Consider the following 21,820-nt stretch of genomic DNA (forward strand, 5'->3'; position numbering starts at 1 on the left):
TTAGAAGCCATGAGTACTTGGCCTTTGATATAAATGAAGGAATTGATAATTAACAATTAAAATATTTAGATGGTGAAATTGGAAAGCTAATAGGTTAATACTCGACCGATTTGATTTTTCCTACAACTCTTTGATTTGCTCTTGACAATTTTCTCAGGATCTCTCTTATAATTTTGCCCTATTAAATTTCAAAATTTACAATCATAAACAATCTTGTCTTTTATTTCTGTGATAATTCCAACAAATTTTGAACTTAGAGTAAACTAATATCTAATCCTCGTGAATACTACATTCACATTTACTAAGTTATGTTATCATTAATTCGTGCATTTGTGAATGTACTTTGAGTTTGGGATCATTATAATTTTAGTGGTTCGCAATCTCACATCACCTAGCTTTTTATGCTCGAAAGATAATACAAATATGAAGTACAAAAAATGGGAGAATCATAGAAAAATCTGACAATATTATGACTTGTTTGTGAAGAGACTATATAGATTGGTGGAGATCGCAATTATGCTCGTCCCTAGAGCTAGAATTATCATTACTGCTCCTGTAATTCTGTCCTTCACTGTCGATATGCCATGAATATCCCTGCCATTAACATTAGGACAGTTTAATATTAGCTGATCAGAACAGAACATGTTATGCATTCATATTTAATGTATCTGGAATGAAACAGTTGTGTACCTCAGAACTATAGCGCCAGGAAAAATGAAGGCGAGAGAGACTGCAGAGGTTGATCCCATGAACTGGAAGAAGTACCAAATATTCGGGATTGCGATTGCTGCTATGTAAGAGATGACTAGAAGGATGAGGGTGAGGGAAACAAATCTCTTATCGTCTGTATCCAAATGGGGTTTCTTAGGGAAAATTAGTTCATCTATATTTGCTCTCAAAGAGAAGTTCAGCAGAGGAAACACCAACACCAGGTGAAGTGCATAGCTTAATCTAACAAGGTCATTGAGTAATGCACCGCTTGTTGTACCAGCACTTCTGTCGAAATTAACGAGTATATCGGACATGATCGAATCCCCAAACAAAAGGTACCCGAAAACACCGACGGAGAAGTAGATAGCCGCGCAAAGTAGAACTGAAATTCTGACTGCTGTTGTCATATCAGAAGGCTTGCTGAGCTCTAAACCAATTGCATGAACTGCATACATATTGAAAGGGCATTTGTAAGAAAATTTGTAAAACCCATCTCAGTATGCAATTAAATTGTATTCAGCAAATCTGAGCTTACCATTGAAATGAAATGTAAAAGCTGTCACAATGACTGGGACAGCAGTGAAGAGATCAAAGAAGGAGGCACTGCCGTTTAATTGAGGTAGTAGTCGGGGAGTCTTTGTTTCCCCTTCAAAGAGTGCAGAGATTGCCATCACCGAACATATACCAACAAACACCACGGCCAGGAAAACCGATATTGCTGAACTGAATCTCAATGATTCTGCAAACACACAAACCAGTATGAGTTTACACAGCAAACAGAAGTGACCAAAACTCTCACAAGCACAATTAGTCCTGCCACTACCTCCTCGAATTTATCTTTTGAATGTCAACACAATTTGTCATCGATTAAACCCCGTTTCCAATTGAATGAACGTTGAGAATAATAAATGTTGCAACACAAAATGAGAACTGGGATCAGAAAGTCACGGACCTACGCGTCTGAACAAGACTAATGGGAGCATAATGAAGATGACAATGAAAAGGAGTGCAACAGGTCGCGTATTCCACCAGTGAGGGCCAAACCATTCTTGCAAAACACCAAGGTGTTGAGATCCTTCAGGTTGATTTCCTGAGAGAACATCTCCTGATGGAGAAAAAAAAAATATAGTCCATAAATATCAGAGAACAAACACTTTATGTTGCTTTTTTAGTTAGCAGGGGAAACAGAGTATTCACCATACACTTAAACGACTAACATTAGTTCCATGTGTAAAGCTAAAAGTAAACATTTTCAGGTAATAAAGTACAAACAGGGGATGTTCTGAAACCAGAAATACACTAAGAAAACAAAATAGTTTTGGATCATACAAGCAGAACCAAAAACAAGTAGAGACCCACAAATCAAATCCCAAAACTAATACTACCCACTATCAAAGAATCAAGCAAGAAAATTTCCAGGAGTTCAATCAAGGATTTCTAACCAAACCCACAAGGAAAGCACAGTTTTTAGTTCAAAAAATGGATCAACTTACCAATAATGATCAAATAAATGATCAAACACCCAAAATTGGTGATCATGACACAAATCTGTACAAGCACTGACCCTGCCTTCCCAAATGACTCCATCATCAGACCAGCATAAGTTCTTGAATCGCCAGCATGTGTAAACCTCATAAGAAACTCCACTGAAATCTCTGCTAACCAACCAATGCCCACAATCAACACAAAAGCTGGAATCACACCAAGCACCTTCATTGTTGCAGGTATTGACATAATCCCTGCTCCAATTATGCTTGTTGACACATTGAATACGGCACCAGATACCGATGCTCGCTTCACTTGCTTCCCCGGAAAGTCCGGAAGGAGCGGAGAACGTGGTCCGGCGGCCGGCGACATGGATTCCGACTAGAGGGTATGTAAATGTTTGTTATTTGTAAATGCTGTTGTCTTGTTGCGCATAATAACACATTTTAATGCGTATTTATATATATTAAAAAAAAAAAGTTTGGTGGGCATGATTAACTTGTGGAATGACCAAATGACAAAATTGATCGAATAGAAAAGAAAAAGCAGAGGTCAGAAATGGTTAGGTGTAGTCAGAGTGACAGGATGGGGTGGAGAATGACATAGTTGTGGGCAACAATGAATGTGGACGCAAAAGCGAGTGTGGGTGGGAACCAGAGGCCCATGGACTTGAAAGCGATGTTGAAACATGAAATGGTAATTTTTGTTTGCTTAATCAAACTAGAGGACCAGGTGATGAGAATAGCTCGGGTTCGGGGTTACTAGAAGCACCCATCATCGATCAGGAAAGAGATCTCAAGAAAATCTACGAAGATTTTAAGAAGATCCACCTAAGATCTTTAAGAGATTTACCCTAAAATTCTCACCGCAATCAAGAGATATCCCTACTTCGAAATACATATAAACTGATACTTCCACTCAAGTAAATCATTCTAAGACAGAATAACAACTTCCTCTTCCCTAATATGATCAATTAAGACGCATTGCAAAACCGAACAGTCAATAGGTCAGTCCAATTTTACACCTCATCAATATCTATTACACGTGAAAAGTAGGAGATATCTAGTTAGCATTGCGTGGAGGAGTTGTACTGTATCAGGATTCAGGAGTACACCTCCATATTTGTATAAAATCGCCGTTGCATACACAACTGGACCTACATTATTGATCGATGTGCTTTGTTATTTTCTTTTTGTTTGTCCGAAAAGAATGGATCTGTGTGTTGCCCCCATATCTGCTTTGCCACGTATGATTTCATGATTGGTGATCAATAAAGAAAGGCCTTTACTAAATAATCTCTACCAAATGAAATAAATGACATTGATGATTACATGCTTCCAGGGGCCCTCAATTTTTGTACATTTATAATACTATATATATACACGCTACACATATATAGTATATACATAATATATATATTACTACATCACTACATATACACATATATGTTTGTATAGATTTTTTATGTGTATCTTTTTATGTGTATATATATTATTATGTGTATTTTTAGTAAGTGTATGTATATGTTTTTATATATAAACAACAATACATAACAATATTTACGTGTTCTAACTATACATTCATATATATTATTTCATCTTACATGTTCTTTGATTAATGTTAATCAATTTTAATATGTATTTATGCTAACCTTTTGAGTTATTTATGAAACCAAACATTAAATTAGAATGTTTAAAAATAATATTATTTCAATACCTTAGCATCAATTCTTAATTCCGCCAGAGCATGCTTCTAGTCAATTCATATAGCAATTTTTATAACTTTTTCTCCAATAAAATAATGCATTTTGCTTTAAGCCCCCCATAAAACTTAATATTTATTACCACCCACCCTCTCAAATATCATTAATTTCACTATTATCCAGATAATATTTTATGCAAACCTATCATGGTTGCCAACTTGCCATAGATAAAAAAAAATCACAAGAAAATAACGTAGAATAAGTATATCTGACAATGGTCCCTGAATTAGGAAAGATATTATTTTTTGTCGTTTGCAAATTTTTCTAGAAAGAGGTTTTTATATGTTTAATCAACACTATCAAACACCTAATAGCTTATAAGTCCTACTTATAAATCAATTCATTTTATAATGTTTATGAGTTAGCATTTGAAAATACTTGATTAAATACATTTTTAATAACGGAACTTTATATAGAGCCCAAACTAAAAAGTTAGATATTTAAGAAAAAAATTGCTTCAATGAAAAAAATAAATAATTGCTTACAAATTTGACTAAATTACTTCACATAAAGAAGAAGCAAATATATAAATAACCATCATTTAATACCACCTCAACTGTTCGAATTGGTATATATGGCAAGCGAACTAGTCCCTACCGCCAACACAATAACCATTATTCCCATGACCATGTCCTTAGTTGATGAAATACCATGCACATCCCTGTAAATAATATTCAAACATAAAAGTTAACATAACAAATCAAAAACAATAATGAATAATTTCATAAAATAATAAATTTTACCTGAGCACAATTGCTGCTGGAAAAATGAATGAGGTGCAGACAATAGTTGTTGATCCAATAAATTGAAAGAAATACCAAATATTTGGTATAATTACTGCCATCAAGTAACTTAGAACAAGCAGAACACAAGTCAAGAACACAAATCTGGTATTTTCTCCGCCCAGACTAGCAGTCCTTCTTGAGAACACCAATTCATCTATATTTGCTCTCAGTGTGAAGTTGATAACAGGAAACACAAGCACAAGATGGATTGCATAGCTTAATCGAACGACGTCGTTTAGGATTCCAGCGATCTTGGAATCGTTGTTTTGATCAAAGTTGACAAGTATGTCAGCCATGATTGAATCTCCGAACAAAAGGTACCCAGAAAACCCAATTGCAAAATATATCAACACACATATTAGGAGAGCAATTCGAACGGCTGAGCTCATATGGGTAGGTTTACCAAGTCCTGCCCTAATTAGATGCACTGCAAATGCAGAGTAACTAATGATTTTAATCAAATTCCTTGTTTGTATAGAAAATTTTTATAAATAGGAGTATATATATATATGACTGATATCGTACCATTGACATGGAATCCCAAACCAGTGACAAAGATTGGAATGGTTGTGAAGTAAGCAAGGATGGAATGTTGGCTCCCAAAGTCTGGAAATAGTCTGATTTTGTGAGTTTTACCTTGCAACATTGAAGAAATCGCCATACCTAAGCTTATGCAAACAAACATCACTGCTAGTAGAATTGATAATGCCGAGGAGTACCTAAGTGAATCTGTCAATGCCAAAAACAGAGTTCACAATTCAAAAGTATGAAGGAAAAAAAAAAAAAAAAAACCAACTAATTGCTCATAATAGAGAGACAGTACTGACCTACATGCTTTAACAAGACCAATGGGAGGATGATGAACAAGACTATGAAGATTAGTGCAAAAGGCCGTGAGGTCCACCATTGATTCCCAAACCATTCTTGGAGTACTCCCAAGTGTAAGGTTTCTCCAGATTGATTTCCACACAGCACATCCCCTTAAAAAATGTACACAAATACATATAAAAACCATGTCAAGCATGTCTACATGCATAGATTAATTCCTCATCGATATTGTCGTGTGTGGAAATTTTTGCTCGTGTAGTCCATCGCACAATCGAATAGGAATGTGTAGTATATTTTGTCTCAATTATCTCCAATATTGAGATAAATGCACATGATTTCACACGGAATATCATATGTCTCCATCTCAACATTTGAGATACTCCAACAAAAATAATGGAATCATTAACATTTTCCTAAGAAAATGTCAGTTTCTGTGTCAAAGTAATAATCATTTTGGGGTGATTTAGGACTGTAATGTGTTTACCCACTGAATGGGCCTAAACATGACACGTACGTTTTGGTCCATGCTAGGACATATTGTGTCAATTCATGAAAGGTCGCCATCTTTTCGACAAAACTGACATCCCAACTAACCCATTTATGGATAAGAATGAGATAAGCTTTTAATTTCAACAAGAGACAAATAAACAAAGAGAGAAAAGAAAAGAAAATGAGAATATGACATAACATAATTAAGTAAATGGATGCTCGACTTACCAATAATAATCAAATAAACGATAAGGCAGCCGAATTGGGTGACGATGGCACAAACTTGCACAGCAACAGCTCCTAATTTTCCAAACGACTCGTCCATTAGGCCTGCGTAGGTCGTGCACTTTCCGATTTCTGTATACTTCAACATGAACTCCGCCGTCGCCTCCACGAAGTACGCGACGATGACTATCAGAGCAAATCCTGGGATGACTCCTAGAACCTTCATAGTCGCCGGAATCGACATGATTCCGGCTCCGATCATAGTCGTCGATATGTTGAACACGGCGCTGTGGACCGAAGCTGATCTGCCTTTGATACCATCATCTTCCAAAGATTGGAGATCGGAAGATACGAGTGGAGCAACTAAATCGGCCTTGTTTTCTTCTTCTCTCATCCCCTTGTAGGCTGGTACCTTTGGATTTTCGAAAGTCAAACGCTTCAAACCCAAATGTTGAAATATTCAAGCCACCAATCAGTGTTGTTGGTGGAAAGGGGTTTTAAGTTTTTCTTTTCCATTAGAGCTTTTAGGCTATCCACATTAATAATGACTGTATACTGAAACTGGACTGGACATTTAGAGTTTCATTGTCATCATTTTGCGCAAAAGAACCCCACATTAAAACTTCAAATGAAACTGTAAATCCATTGTTTGCTACAGTTCAACGGCACATCTTACGTTCAACTGTAGCAAACTCATGTGAATTGTTTTCATTAAAATATTTCAAGGGCCCACATAGACCACACAATAACTAGTCCTGCACTGGATATCCTTGTCCGTCAAGAATGTCCTAATAAAATATTTTTTATTCTTTTAAAATTTCAAGCTTTTGCAGCACACACTATTAATTTTTTTATACATTGCTTATTTAATGTTTTCAACCAATTACATATTAAATTCATTAACCACTATTAAATATCGATGAAGTAGTATATCATAAATAAAATAATTTGAGAAATAAAAGTATGATATATAAAATTAAAATATCAATGTTAATTGATTTATTATCAAAATGTGATAGATTTTTTGTTATGATAGCTAAAAAAAGAATTGATTTTAAATAATAAAATTGATTGTATAAAAGAATATTTAAATGACGTAGAACGGTCCATGGAAGAGTTCCTTGAGAAGTTGGAACATGTTCGAAGGAATCCAAATCGAAATCGGAATTGAAGTTGCTGTTTTTGGGAATTAAAGATTCAGTTTCCAACTTTGACTGTCCATAACTTTTGATTCCCTCGTGTGTTTCCTTATTATAATATGTTTCTGAGGACTGATTTTGAAGACCTAAAGTTTGGAATTGGAAGGAGATCAAAAAGGCATCGTTTTGGTGTCCAATGAAGTTAATTAAGTTTTCTGCACGTTTTATGTTTCCAATTTTCCAATTCTAGTTTAATTAGGAGTCCAATAAGGGTTTGATTGTTTTGTCAGTCTATAAATAGTCTCATAAACGTTTTTAATTGATACAATTCAGTTTATTAATAAAATTTCTTGAGGTTTTCTCAATTGTTCTTGGTGGATTCCAAGTTTCTTGATTTCGTCGTGAACGAATTCAAGCGTTTTAGCTTCCGCGTCTGCGTCAGGTGGTATCGGAGCAGGTGTTTTCCTGTCGGATATGTCTAACACAGAACGGAATCGAAATCCCAACGATGCTAGTCAAGGGATAGGTGATCTATGGACTGCGCTTGATGAGCATAGGCAACAGATGACAGAACAGATGGCCCAACAAAGGCAGCAGATGGACCAACAAAGGCAGCAGATGGCCGAAGTTCTGCGTATGCTTGGCGAATTGCGAGTCAACACTGGCTAGAATCAACAGGCAGCAAGGGCAGATGCTCGTGATGTGGCACAAGATCTCCCTGATGGCCGAGCAGCTGTCAATCGACGGAATCAACAGGCGAACTGTGGTAGACAGATGTTGCAACCAGCACATCACGACCTCATGGAGGATGATTCTGATGTTGAAGAAGCCGCGGATGATGTGTATGGTGATGATGGTCCGAATTACAATCAGGTTCCCGGAGGATTTAAGCTTCGTGCGGATATCCCACCTTTTGATGGAAATTTATCGATTGAAGGGGTACTTGATTGGCTTTCAGAAGTATCACGATTCTTTGATATGACTAAAATCGAAGAACACAGACGAGTTAAGATGGTAGCATACCGTTTGAAGAACGGGGCTGCTGTTTGGTGGGATGAATTGCAAACAACCAGAAGACGACAATTTAAACAGCCAATCCGTACATGGAGGCGGATGGAGCAGCTCATTCGCACTCAATTTTTACCTGTTGATTATTTGCAGTATTTATTTCAACTATATCAGAATTGCAGTCAAGGAAATCGAACTGTTTGTGACTATACGTCTGAGTGGCAACGGCTGAAGATGCGTAACAACTTGAACGAGTCTGAACATGTTCAGGTATCACGATATTTGGGTGGATTAAGACCATCAATTCGGGACAAAATTGGGTTGCAAACGATTTGGACAGTGACTGAAGCATATAACTTGGCTTTGAAGGTTGAAGCTAAAGAGAGAACACCTAGTAGACCTGCATATCAAAGACAGAATGAATCTGAATCCTCTAGTGTTGCTGCTAGTAGAGGAAAATCACCACAGATGGGTAACCAGTTTCAATCTAAACCTGCATACCAACAGTCAGAAGGAAGGGGCAGTGGTAGTGCAGGACTGAAACAACCCGTGGCCAATCAGATGCAAAATCAAGCACGTCCAGCCCAAGGGGGCAGAGGTAACAATTCTAATAATCCATATACTCGTCCTACTGGTAATAAGTGTTTTAGGTGCAATAAACCTGGTCACCGTTCTAATGAGTGTCCAGAACGTCGACCAGTTAATATGGTGGGACAAATGGACGATCAGTATGATGGTTTTGATGGTGAGTGTGATGATGTCTTTGATGGAGACTATATTGAGGATGCTGACGATGTACCTGAGGAAGAAGGGCCTTTAGTGAACTGTGTGGTGAAATGTGTGGTGAAACGTGTGATGTATGCACCGAGACTGGAGGAGTCTCAACGAAGGAAAATATTTATGAGTTTTAGCAGTGTTGATAATAATGTTTCCGAGCTTATTGTTGACAATGGCAGTTGTGAGAATTTTGTGACGAAGAGACTGGTGGATCACCTAGGGTTACGTACAGAAAAGCATCCGACGCCCTATGCGATAGGATGGATTCAAAAAGGTCTGAAACTACAGGTGACCGAGATATGCAGAATACCTATTTCTATTGGTAAATTTTACCGGGATGAAGTAGTTTGCGATGTGGTTGATATGGATGCTAGTCATGTTCTTCTTGGCAGACCTTGGCAGTATGATGTTGATGTTAACTATAAAGGTCGAGATAATATTTATGCATTCATATTGAAGGAAAAGAAGATAGTCATGGTTCCTCGACAAAAAAAACCTAACACTTCTAAAGTATAGGGGAAGGCTTTAGTGATTTTCGCAGATTCCGAGCAAACATTCGAGGCTGACATGAAAGCATCTGGAGAATGTCATGCTCTGGTAGTTCAATCTTTAGTTATTGGAGACGAACAAGATTTGATGCAGAAGCTGCCGAACAAAGTTCAGTCTATATTGGCATATTTCAGTGAACTGGTGGCGGATGAGATACCCAATGAGCTGCCGCCTATGCGAAATATTCAGCACCATATTGATTTGATGCCAGGTGCGAGTTTATCAAATCTGCCACATTATCGCATGAGTCCGAAAGAGAATGATATTTTACGAGAGAAGGTAGAAGAGTTGCTAAAAAAAGGGTTCATCCGAGAGAGTATGAGTCCATGTGTTGTACCTGCGTTATTGACGCCAAAGAAAGATGGAAGTTGGCGGATGTGTGTAGACAGTCGCGCCATCAACAAAATTACAGTCAGGTATAGGTTTCCTATTCTACGCCTTGATGATATGTTAGACATGCTATCTGGTTCAAAATTATTTTCGAAGATAGATTTGAAGAGTGGTTACCACCAGATTCGTATAAGGCCAGGAGATGAATGGAAAACTGCTTTTAAGACAAAAGATGGATTATTTGAGTAGTTGGTTATGCCATTTGGTTTGTCTAATGCCCCTAGTACTTTTATGAGGCTCATGAATCAAGTATTACGCCCTTTTATTGGCAGATTTATGGTTGTTTATTTCGATGATATTCTGATTTATAGTCGTACTGAGGAGGAGCATCTTTCGCATCTTCGAGAAATCTTAACGGCCTTGCAAGAAAATAAGTTGTATATTCAGTTAAAAAAGTGCAGTTTTCTTATAGAGAGTTTGATATTTTTGGGTTACATTGTGAGTCACAATGGTATTCATGTGGATGAGGAGAAAGTTAAGGCAATTCGCGATTGGCCAACACCGAAGACAGTGGGTGATGCGAGGAGTTTTCATGGTTTGGCAACATTCTATCGTCGTTTCATTCGCGGATTTAGTAGCATTGCGGCCCCAATAACCGAGTGTTTGAAGAAAGGAAAATTCAATTGGGGTAAGGAGGCCGAACAAGCTTTTGCATTAATTAAAGAGCGCTTATGTTCAGCACCAGTTCTAGCTCTACCAGATTTTGAAAAATTATTTGAAGTTGAATGTGATGCTAGTGGCGTAGGAGTTGGAGCTGTTTTGTCACAAGAGAAGCTGCCAGTTGTGTTTTTTAGTAAAAAGTTAAGTGATGCCAGGCAGAAGTGGAGTACCTATGATCAAGAATGTTATACTGTGGTGAGGGCATTGAAAAATTGGGAGCATTATCTGGTTCAAAAGGAATTTATTTTGTATACTGATCATCAAGCACTGAAATTTATTAATAGCCAAAAGCATTTGAATAAGATGCATGCACGCTGGAGCACTTTTTTGCAGAAATTTCCCTTTGTTATAAAGCACAAATCTGGTGTTTTAAACATGGTCGCTGATGCATTGAGCCGTAGGGCTAATTTACTTGTCACTATGCAGCAAGAAGTAATTGGGTTCGAATTATTGAAGGATCTATATGAGAATGATGATGATTTTGCATAAATTTGGGCTAATTGTAGTCTCAATCAGAATCCTAGTGAGTTTCATATTTCTAATGGGTATCTATTTAGTGGCAATCAGTTGTGCATTTCTAATGGGTATCTACATGGTGGAAGTTTGGCTGGTCACTTGGGTAGAGACAAGACCGTGGCAAGTGTAGAGGAGAGATATTTCTGGCCTCACTTAAAGAGAGATGTGACTGCTTTTGTCCGCAGATGCTATGTGTGCCAAACATCGAAAGGGCAGTCTCAAAATGCAGGTTTGTATATGCCTTTGCCTGTCCCTAGTGCTATATGGGAAGATTTGTCTATGGATTTTGTGCTTGGACTTCCCCGCACCCAAAGAGGAGTCGATTCTGTTTTTGTTGTGGTTGACAGATTTTCCAAGATGGCGTATTTTATTCCTTGTCGCAAAACAGCGGATGCATCCAATATTGCACGATTATTTTTCCGCGAAGTCGTTCGCTTACATGGGGTGCCGAATACTATTACTTCTGATCGTGATTCTAAATTTCTAAGTCACTTTTGGATTACTTTATGGAAGCGCCTTGATACGACTCTGAAATTCAGTAGCACTGCACACCCTCAGACTGATGGGCAGACAGAGTCCTTAAATGGAACATTGGGCAATCTGATTCGAAGCATATGTGGTGATAAACCAAAGCAGTGGGATATGATGTTAGCTCAAGCTGAGTTTGCTTATAACAATGTTGTCCATAGTGCTACGGGTAGATCGTCTTTTGCTCTTGTTTATTTGAAGCCGCCAAAACAAGCTGTGGACTTGGCACCCTTGCCTAAGATTTTCGGAGTGAATGTTGGAGCTGAGAACATGGTTGAACAAGCCAATGTAGTTCAGGCAGAGGTGAAACAGAAGTTGGAGGCTCAAAATGCTAAGTATAAGGCTACTGCCGACAAACATAGGCGCCAGAAAATTTTTAATGTTGGAGATCAAGTGATGGTTTTTCTATGCAAGGAGCAATTTCCAGTTGGCACTTATAGCAAGCTACAACCTAAGAAGTATGGACCTTATGAAGTTCTAAAGCGGATCAATGACAATGCTTATGTGATCAATTTGCCAGAGGATATGCGTATTTCGCGCACTTTTAATGTGGCTGATTTGTCAGAGTATCATGCTGAGGAGCCACTTTATTCGGATTATAACTCGGGGTCGAGTTCTTTTCAAGTGGAGGGGACTGACATAGAACGGTCCACGGAAGAGTTCCTTGAGAAGTTGGAACATGTTCGAAGGAATCCAAATCGAAATCGGAATTGAAGTTGCTGTTTTTAGGAATTAAAGATTCAGTTTCCAACTTTGACCGTCCATAACTTTTGATTCCCTCGTGTCTTTCCTTATTATAATATGTTTCCGAGGACTGAATTTGAAGACCTAAAGTTCGGAATTGGAAGGACATCAAAAAGGCATCTTTTTGGTGTCCAATGAAGTTAATTAAGTTTCCTGCACGTTTTATGTTTCCAATTTTCCAATTCTAGTTTAATTAGGAGTCCAATAAGGGTTTGATTGTTTTGTCAGTCTATAAATAGTCTCATAAACGTTTGTAATTGATACAATTCAGTTTATTAATAAAATTTCTTGAGGTTTTCTCAATTGTTCTTGGTGGATTCCTAGTTTCTTGATTTCGTCGTGAACGAATTCAAGCGTTTTAGCTTCCGCGTCTGCGTCATTAAATGATTTAGGATATGGTTTAGAGTGTCTGCTGCGTGATGATACTGTTTAAGAAACTGTAAATTTATGAAAAGTATAATTTTACTGTAAATTTAGAGTTTTTGTTAAGAGTTTCTGCTGTGGATAGTCTTAGTAGTAGACTAGTAGTTGAGTAGTAATTTTTTTTGACAATCCTAGAGACCTCAAAATATCACCTTCAAAAGTCACACAAATTTATAAGACATTAAAATAACAATGGATTAAAAATATATATATATGGGACACACTTCACATTGAACACTTCATATTAAATGGGGGTCTTTTGGGTCACTTTTTGAGTGTGTCAAGCATTATCCTTTTTTTTTAAAGGGTTTGAAGATAAAACTTGACAAATAAATATACTTAGTGAATTCAACTGTTTACTAATAGCACGCACCTATTCTCTAAAGAATGACAAACAAAGACCAAATTCAGTCCAAACAAAACAAAAATATCAACCATCAAACAAGCACTCGATTAACCACGTAAGACCGAACAATACCCAGCAATTGCTAACAATTACTCGTGTTAAATGAATCTCCTTGTTGGTTACAATGGCCTTATCCCTTGGAGCAGTTATCTCCCGAAACAACTCCGCTTTGGAGGAAAACAATATGGAAAATAATTTTTCCACGGTAGTGCTGGCCAGCGGTTGTCTATCCACGGAAATGCTGGCGAATCTGTAGGAATTTCTGTGATGGATGAGATGCACGAAATCGAATAGATGTCTCCGCCCGCATCCATGGTCCATATTGATATGATTTTTCAGAAAGATGAAGCCGACGATCAATTCTCCAATCCATGTACAATACGGCCCAACCGAAAATACTTCCATTATGTTGTGATTTCTTCCATGTATCAAAAAGGATTCTTCATACTCGGTCACGGTAAAATTCTTCTAATGTGATTACTTCCATACTCAAACAAACAAATCCGAGTTCCATATGGTAGTAATCCAAAAAGAGAGACTTGGGTATTTGGAAAGGAGCTTGTGGACTAGACTTTCAGCTTCTGGGTCAGAGTAAGTGATCTCAAGGATTTCATGTGGGCCAAAGCCCAGGTCTACTGGCGTGCCGGCTTTGAACATTGAAGTGGAAATCTGTTGTGCACCTGTGCTTTTTCGGCTTTTGCGTGCCTTCCATCGATTATTCGATTTCCCCCTGTTGTTTCGGAGTTTGAAATTTTGTTGGATAGAGTCCAACGGGTTTAGTGCAGCTGCGTGGAAGCCCATCTATAAAGCTCACCTTGTCCGTTTCAGGTATTGGACCTGGTTATTGGGCCTTTTCTTCTGGGTTTTGGCTTGCAAATTAATAGAAGTGAAATTTATTTGCAAATGAGGATCGGGAATTCGGGATAGACCAGACAAGCAGAAAATGAGGATGGGGATAAAAATGAGTTGGTTTTTAAAATATTAGGGTATAAACTAGACATTTTAAATTTTAAGATGTGAAACAAGGAAAAAGTTGAATCTTTGGATATAAATTATTATAGTTTCGCCTTTTAAAATTTTCTTCTAAATTTAACATTTGTTCTAAAGACACGTAGTTAATTTGTTAAGAAAATATTGAGTCAGTGTGTTGTGTGTTTTGAGCTACTTTGATGATGTGAGCTCTAAAACTGTGATATAAATGTTCATTATTTTAGTATGTAAAATGAAATCTCAAAAGAAATTTGTATCAAAGCATACAAAACATAAATGTATAGTAAATTGCATTATTGGGACGGTGGGTAGAAAGTATGTGGGTCGCGTGTCAAGTGATCTCCAATGGACGGTGTAATGGAGAAGTAGGTTTTGATTGGTCATACAAATTGACAAACAACAAACAAAATGGAGAAGTAGCTAGGTAGGTTTTGAAAATTGACAAACAACAAACGAGTAAATGATTAAATCACCATAAACTGAAAAAGCTTTGATTAATTTGATGATGCATGCTGAATAAAACCACATGAATATTGTTCCATATATGCCGCTAGCTCCTGCGTCATATGATCATCAATTTTGTCTTTTTTCCTTACCTTTAGGTATCAGTTGCTTAGATGATCGTGAGAGCACGATAAATTTTAGAATTGCTTAGACCTTAATTAATGCGTTCCGGCCGGATTCCTGTAAGTAATGAGTTATTAGGTTAACTATTCTGGGTGGATGATTTGGAATGATGTCAAATTGTGAACATAGTTAAACTATTCATTCAGAGATCTGCTTATTGTCAGTATGAATTTCTGACCTCAGAAAGGATTAACAAACAAACAAAGACAAGCAGAGAGCCTCCCAGTCGGAATCTTACATAATTGATGAAATGAAAAGCTTACGATTCTGTTATTGAGAAGCTTAGTTCCGCTTTTAAACCCTAATTAAACCAGCTATGCAGTTCATGCATCGACAAACTTTCTCCGGTCGAGTTGCTTAAGTCCCCTCGAACCTCATACTGAGCTGAGAGCCATCTCCGTGCTTTATGCGAAGGGAACGTAAAAGTTCTTTAGGAAAAAAAATTTTGGGAACTTTTTGTAAGGAAAACTTTTGCCTATAAATACCCACTAGTTGTTAGGCACACAAATCATTGTATTCAGAGAGAGTTTTTGAGTGATAACTTGTAACAAACAAATAAAATTTAAAAATGAGTCCAACCAAGTAAAATCATTTGTCTTTTATGTGTGATTGATCTTGGTTTTTAATTTCTCTATTTTTAGCATTAATTATAAACTTTCTCTGGTTTGGTTCGAGTTACCCAAGTCCCCTCGAACAGTCGAACCTCATACTAAGCTTAGAGATATGAGATGTCTCTGTGCTTTATGCCTCCCTATCCTCTATCCGCTCTCTCAGCTGCTAGATCTATATCTTAATTTGCTTTATGCCAAGTCGTCTTCTCCTTTCGATCGGTCGTACGCGAAGAAAGAGTTGTTAGTAAAGTTGTTACAGTTACCTTCCTATTATACTGTCAAGTCTTGAACATTGAGCATACATGAACATGACATCAATGCTTAGAAATTATGATATGACTTGCTGTTTTGTTTTTCATGGATATAAATTAAATGGGGTTCAAATTTAAATGACAACAGAAAATTCATTGGATATGATGAAGATAACGACAGATCATCATAAATAGACACATCAAGGTGGTCTGTACCCAGCCTATATGAAAGTGGTATTTTCCTATGTCATTACACATCCATACTATACATTCATAGTGGAGAAGACAAAACTATTCTGTCTTTTCTAGGAATATTTTTCCAATTTTTGGATTTTAGGGTGTGTATAAATTAGCAGTCACTTGAAGACTACAGTAATATATTACATCATGGCTGCCATCTTTTCCCAGCCCTTTCTCAACAAAAGAGTGGGGGACCAGTAGCACTCTTTCGTTGAGAAAATTAAGGCTAATAGTGAATCTTGTTCTTTGATTGATGGAAGTATAGGGGACTATAAAATCTTGTGATTGAATCAGATAGTGACACATCCATTATTGAGATGATTGAAATATTTTTTACTGGGACATCTATCACTTCTGACGAATTTTTATGAGTCCAAACCATATGGATTCGGAAGATTAGGAGTTTGATTCCCACTGAAAATAATGTTTTTGTGGCCACGAGTTGGATTTTAACCCAACATATCCTGAATTTGATTACTACATAGAATAATATCCTCGTGATCACAAGTTGTGCTTTGTCCAACTTACTCCATTGTCAGATGAAAAACTTTTGTTTTAGATTCATATCGGATGTCTAAAGAATAAATTTGTATGTTATCGTTCTCGGTTAAAAAAATATTAATTAATTAATACTACATAGTTTTGTCAAATCAATTGTTTTTACTGGGACCTGTGATCTTAATACCATGGGAGACTTTTTGAATGGGGATTTTATTTCTAGGGTGGGATGGGGTATGAGTTTATTCTCTTATACGGGTCTGACGTAAAAAATAATAATTTTTATTATATAATAAGGAAAAAAAAAAACACATAATGTATCATGAAAACGAAAATTCACTATGGCCAAATAAATAGGGCTCCTTAGCTGCGCTTTAATAAAACCATAGTATACAATTAATGCTAGACCTTTATAATTTCACCTCATAATAACAAAAATAATAAATATCCTAGTTAACCAATGAGAGATTGTTCAGTTAACAATCAGTTGACTTCAGTAAATATGTAACCAATATTCGATTCGAATGAAAAACTTATTTTTCGGTGATATTTCAAGAAAATTATAATAATAAAGCTTCCAGTTATGATCATCTCAAAAACTTTCACACAATGTGTGACACTCTTGGGATGCTTTTGAATGATTATCATTGGAATTCCAAACAATGTTGTCATGATAATAATAATTTGTAGCAAAATTCTCTTTCCAATTTCATTTTTAAAATTGAGATAACCGCATGCAACTCACACATTATAGATCTTCAGCGAATATTTGGATCGTCAAATTTCTCTATAAATATAATGTTAAATTAGAAAATTTTAACTATTTTGGAGAGTCAAACTGCAATTGCATTGTCTTTCTAACATGTTACTAACTTTGAACATAATTTTCTTCAGAAAAATGCACCATCCAATAATATTTTCAACAAGGAAGTGGCCAAATTTGAGCCTATGCACGCTTATTACAAAGTTGCAATCATTCTTTTTCAAAATCCACATTCACCTAAAGCATTATGTGTGCCTTAATTGATCTCTTCCTTTAAAAGGGTTTCTTTGCTTTCTCTATCTTTCTCTTTTTAACTCAAAATTTTAATGGTAAAAATATACATTTTTTAAACAAATTGTAGGGTAGGTAAACTATTCTTGACTGCTAAGTAAGTAGTTATCGTAAAATGGGAGAAACCCCTAAAGCAATAAGCAATACGTGTGCCTTAATTAATCTCTTATTTTAAAAGGGTTTATTTGCTTCTTTTTTTAAAAGGCTTTTTGACCTGATTGTATTAATAAAAATTAATACAGAGTATCACATCATGTAGTAATTTTCTTCACCCAATGGATAGACGAATCTTATCAATAAAAGACCCAACACAAAACAAACTAAACATCTATCGATACCAATAGATACCTTGTGGTTTACTTTTATCTTCTTTTTAACTCAAAATTTAAATGGTAAAAATATACATTTTTTAAACTTAATTTGTACTTAAGCTATTCTTAATTAAGAATTAGTTACCGTAAAATGGGAGAAACCCCAAAACCATATTTGGCAGTAACAAACACGTAATTATCCAATAATTAATTAGGTTAAACAAAATTGGCACGCAATTATCGATTAATTAATTAGGGTGGGGACGAGGGGTCAACAAAAGTTAGCTTGACCAAGTCAAGTCGCAAACGCACACGCTGCCTGCCTGTTTCCGGCCCCCACATAAAACGCCAAACGACACGTCAGAATAATCTTTAATCCCCTTTTTACCCCTGATTATTGACAAAATAACAGAATAATCCAGAAACCCGGCGTGGGTTCTCTATATAAAGCCACCCCTACCAGGGTACAAATGTCCACCAATCCTCTCTGGTTCTTTGTAATACGATTCGGTTCCTTTCCATCTTTTGGTCGGATTTGCAGGTACTCTAGAACTGGCGGAAATACTGGAAGAGTCCAAGTCAAAGAACGAAGGGTTGGTGATAGCCCTTTATGAGGCCATAAGATCTCGAGACGTGCGAACGGTGCACCAGATCCTAGCCCCCGATTTGGAGTGGTGGTTTCACGGTCCGCCTACATACCAGTTCTTGATGCGCCTTCTCACTGGCTCTGGTACGACGTCGGATAAGGAAGAGGAATCATCCTTCGAGTTCGTCCCGTTCTCGATTACCTCCTTTGGCTCCACTGTCCTCGCCGAGGGCTGTGACCGCGACGGCAAGATCTCCTGGATCCACGCCTGGACTGTCGCTGATGGGATAATCACCCAAGTCAGGGAGTACTTCAATACTTCTCTCACCGTCACTCGTTTTGGGAACTCCGATCCACGACCTTCGGTGGCGGAAATTGTTCCATCGCATTGCCCCTCCGTCTGGGAGAGCAGCCTGTCCGGTCGGGCCGGGAAGTCCGTGCCGGGTCTTGTCCTGGCCATTTAAGGATACTTCTGATCCGGTGCTGCTGCGGCACTAGCTAATAAATAAAGCGGCGGCTGACGTGTCGGGTCTTGGTTGGTTGCAATGTGAACCCAGGGCCTTGTTTGTGTGGGCTTTTAAAGGTTGTTTGCTGTGTCGTTTGTTTTATTTTACACTGTGAGAGTTGTGTCTGTGTGGGCTGGGCCGAGATGGGGATGCTCCACTGGTCATGTCCTCTTGTTAATATCGTGTGGTTCTCTTATTATGCAATAAAAATGGATGTGCGAGATTTTATGATGAATTCTCTACCGCATTTCGTCATATTAGGTACAATCCAAAGTGGACGATGTAGATTTTGCCACGTCAATACTTACAAAATCTGGCGTCTTGGTTATTATGGGGGTTTAGTGGGTGGGCCACTAAGGACAATTGCAATGGTTTAGGGGGAAATGTCCTCAACAAAATTAATTTTGGGTCCCATTTCTATTACATAAAAGTCAAGTCAAACACGTATTCTAATACAATCACATCAGCAAAACACAAATTTCTATACACTTTCTCTTCCCACACACTTTCTCTGTCCACCCAACCCAACAACCTTCCATTCCTCCATATTATCCACAACAAAATTACACCAAAACACCAAATAGCAATACATCCACATCAACAAAACACTTGTCCTAATACAACCACATAAGCGAAACACTTTTTACAATATAATCACATCAGTAAAAGATAACATCTTTGTTGGCCCAATAATTATATACCATTACAAATGCCCTAACTAAATAGCCGTTCAAACGTTGTGACATTTGGTGGCACTCTGGTGATTATGATATCGGTCCCATGCAAGTTGTTAGGATTGTGGCAAGTAGGACCTTTTTTTTTTTTTTTTTTTTGAAACCCAGGAAAAAACCCTGGAAAAACCTTCTCATTAATTGTAAGCTTTAAAGAAAGGGGCAACTTACACGTGGGGAAGATGACATATCCATCCACACAATACGAAAGAACATGAGTTCTTCGACCACAATCCAAGAGACCAAACCAAGGAAAATAAAAAGGAAATAAAAGCTTTCAAAAAAAGCCTAAAGCCCAAAAACCACAGAACCATCTGATGTGTCTCACTACCTGTGAGATATAAATGCCTCCTTATCTCTCTGAACAATGAGAGACAGACCATCTGGACCTTCCTCAACCCACATTTGCGGGCACTCCAACTTCAAAGCTTCTTTAGCCATAAAATGAGCTGCCCCATTACCCGTCCGCCTCACATGAGAGAATTGGCAAGACAAACAACCCTTTAACACCCTCTTAATTTCCTTAATGATCCCGCACCATTCCGTCAACCCAGACTCCTCACTTTGAAGGTCCCTAATAACTAACTGTGAATCCCCTTCCAATACAATGTCTCTAAAACCCATATCAAGTGCAAACCACACAGCCGAAAGAGCAGCTTCCGCCTCCGCCATAGTTGGAGATAAAGCGATCGGCCTAGATAAAGCTTGAGACCCCAGCAAGTCACCAGTTGAGTCCCTAATAACCACCCCCATACCTGTCTTATTTTTTGCTTCATTAATCCCTGCATCCCAATTGACTTTGATAAAACCCTCCTCAGGTGGCTGCCATACCTCTAGAGAATTCATATATGGTAATGAAGGAGAGGGGTCCAGCACACTAGGTTGAGTAGAGGAAATAGCATACCTGGCCAGCTGTAAAGAGTTCATGAATTCATTTTCATACAAGAAGGAATTTCGTCGTTGCCATATCAATCGGCAAGTTGTAGCCAAAATAGCTAGATCAGTATTTGTAAGTTTTGCCAAAGCTGAATTCCAAAGCTGCTCAAAATCCAAGAAACTTGCACTCAACTTCTGGATAGGGAGAGAGCTATTTTCAAAAACTTTCACTGTATAATCACAAGTCCACATCACATGAATTAGAGATTCCACTGATTTGTGGCATAACGGACATCGAGCATCTGTAATAACTCGCCTACTCAAGAGATTAGAATAAGTCGGAAGAGCATTGTTCAGAACACGCCAAAGAAAAACCTGAGTAGAAGCGTGAGATTTCAAAGACCACACCGATCTCCATAAGCCTTCTCTGCCATTCCTAAATGAAGAAGAAGCTTCCATCATCCTTTTTTGAGATAAAGAACGATGGTAACCGCTCTTAACAGAAAACACACCCGACTTTGTCCCATTCCAGCTCAACTGGTCAGGGCCATTTCTGGGATACAAAGGAATTCTAAAAATCTTTGATGCAATATCTTCTGGAAAAATAGCAGCAATAAGGTCCATATTCCACCACCCCATATTGGCATCCATTAAAACCACCACTCTATCCTCCTCCAAGAATCCATGCAGTCTCAGATTTTCATCCCATATTAACGGTTCTCCCAGCCAATTGTCCTTCCAAATTCTCACTGATCTTCCATCCCCAATTCTCCAAACTAACCCCGACTTAATTAAAACACCAGCTGAAAGGATACTTTGCCAAGCATAAGACATACTGGCTTTATGGACTGCATATAAGATGGAAGAGTTTGGAAAATATTTAAGCTTCATTACACTCCCCACCAAGGAATTTGGATTCTTTAAAATACGCCAGAATTGTTTTGCTAAGAGAGCCTCATTAAAAGAAGGAGAACTTCGGATCCCTAAGCCTCCTTCCTCCTTTGCTTTACACATTCTTTCCCAAGACACCCAAGAAATCTTTTGTTTCTCTCCTGACCTCCCTCCCCACCAAAAGGACCGAAAGACTTGATCCAAATCTTGACACAAATTAACT

General features: G+C 37.6%; 3 protein-coding genes across 3 annotated transcripts; 1 reads left to right on the top strand and 2 right to left on the bottom strand.

Moving 5' to 3' along the window:
• Positions 1–364: 364 nt before the first annotated feature.
• On the bottom strand, positions 365–2,644 carry LOC120014436 (amino acid transporter AVT6C-like). Its single transcript, XM_038866390.1, has 5 exons — positions 2,205–2,644; positions 1,664–1,816; positions 1,247–1,450; positions 691–1,156; positions 365–594 (listed from the first exon to the last, which is right to left on the bottom strand). Exons 1-5 carry the CDS (start codon positions 2,566–2,568, stop codon positions 468–470), a joined length of 1,314 nt encoding a protein of 437 aa, XP_038722318.1. The 5' UTR covers positions 2,569–2,644; the 3' UTR covers positions 365–467.
• A 1,729-nt stretch (positions 2,645–4,373) lies between these two features.
• LOC120014469 (amino acid transporter AVT6C-like) lies at positions 4,374–6,775 on the bottom strand. Its single transcript, XM_038866429.1, has 5 exons — positions 6,289–6,775; positions 5,571–5,723; positions 5,269–5,472; positions 4,702–5,170; positions 4,374–4,619 (listed from the first exon to the last, which is right to left on the bottom strand). Exons 1-5 carry the CDS (start codon positions 6,677–6,679, stop codon positions 4,511–4,513), a joined length of 1,326 nt encoding a protein of 441 aa, XP_038722357.1. The 5' UTR covers positions 6,680–6,775; the 3' UTR covers positions 4,374–4,510.
• Positions 6,776–18,478: 11,703 nt separating this feature from the next.
• Positions 18,479–19,334, top strand: LOC120014353 (senescence associated gene 20-like). Its single transcript, XM_038866282.1, has one exon. The coding sequence runs from the start codon at positions 18,716–18,718 to the stop codon at positions 19,055–19,057; it is 342 nt and encodes a 113-aa protein (XP_038722210.1). The 5' UTR covers positions 18,479–18,715; the 3' UTR covers positions 19,058–19,334.
• The last annotated feature ends 2,486 nt before the right edge of the window (positions 19,335–21,820 follow it).

Source organism: Tripterygium wilfordii, chromosome 14 (genome assembly GCF_013401445.1).
Source record: "Tripterygium wilfordii isolate XIE 37 chromosome 14, ASM1340144v1, whole genome shotgun sequence".
NCBI classification, from domain to species: Eukaryota; Viridiplantae; Streptophyta; class Magnoliopsida; order Celastrales; family Celastraceae; genus Tripterygium; species Tripterygium wilfordii.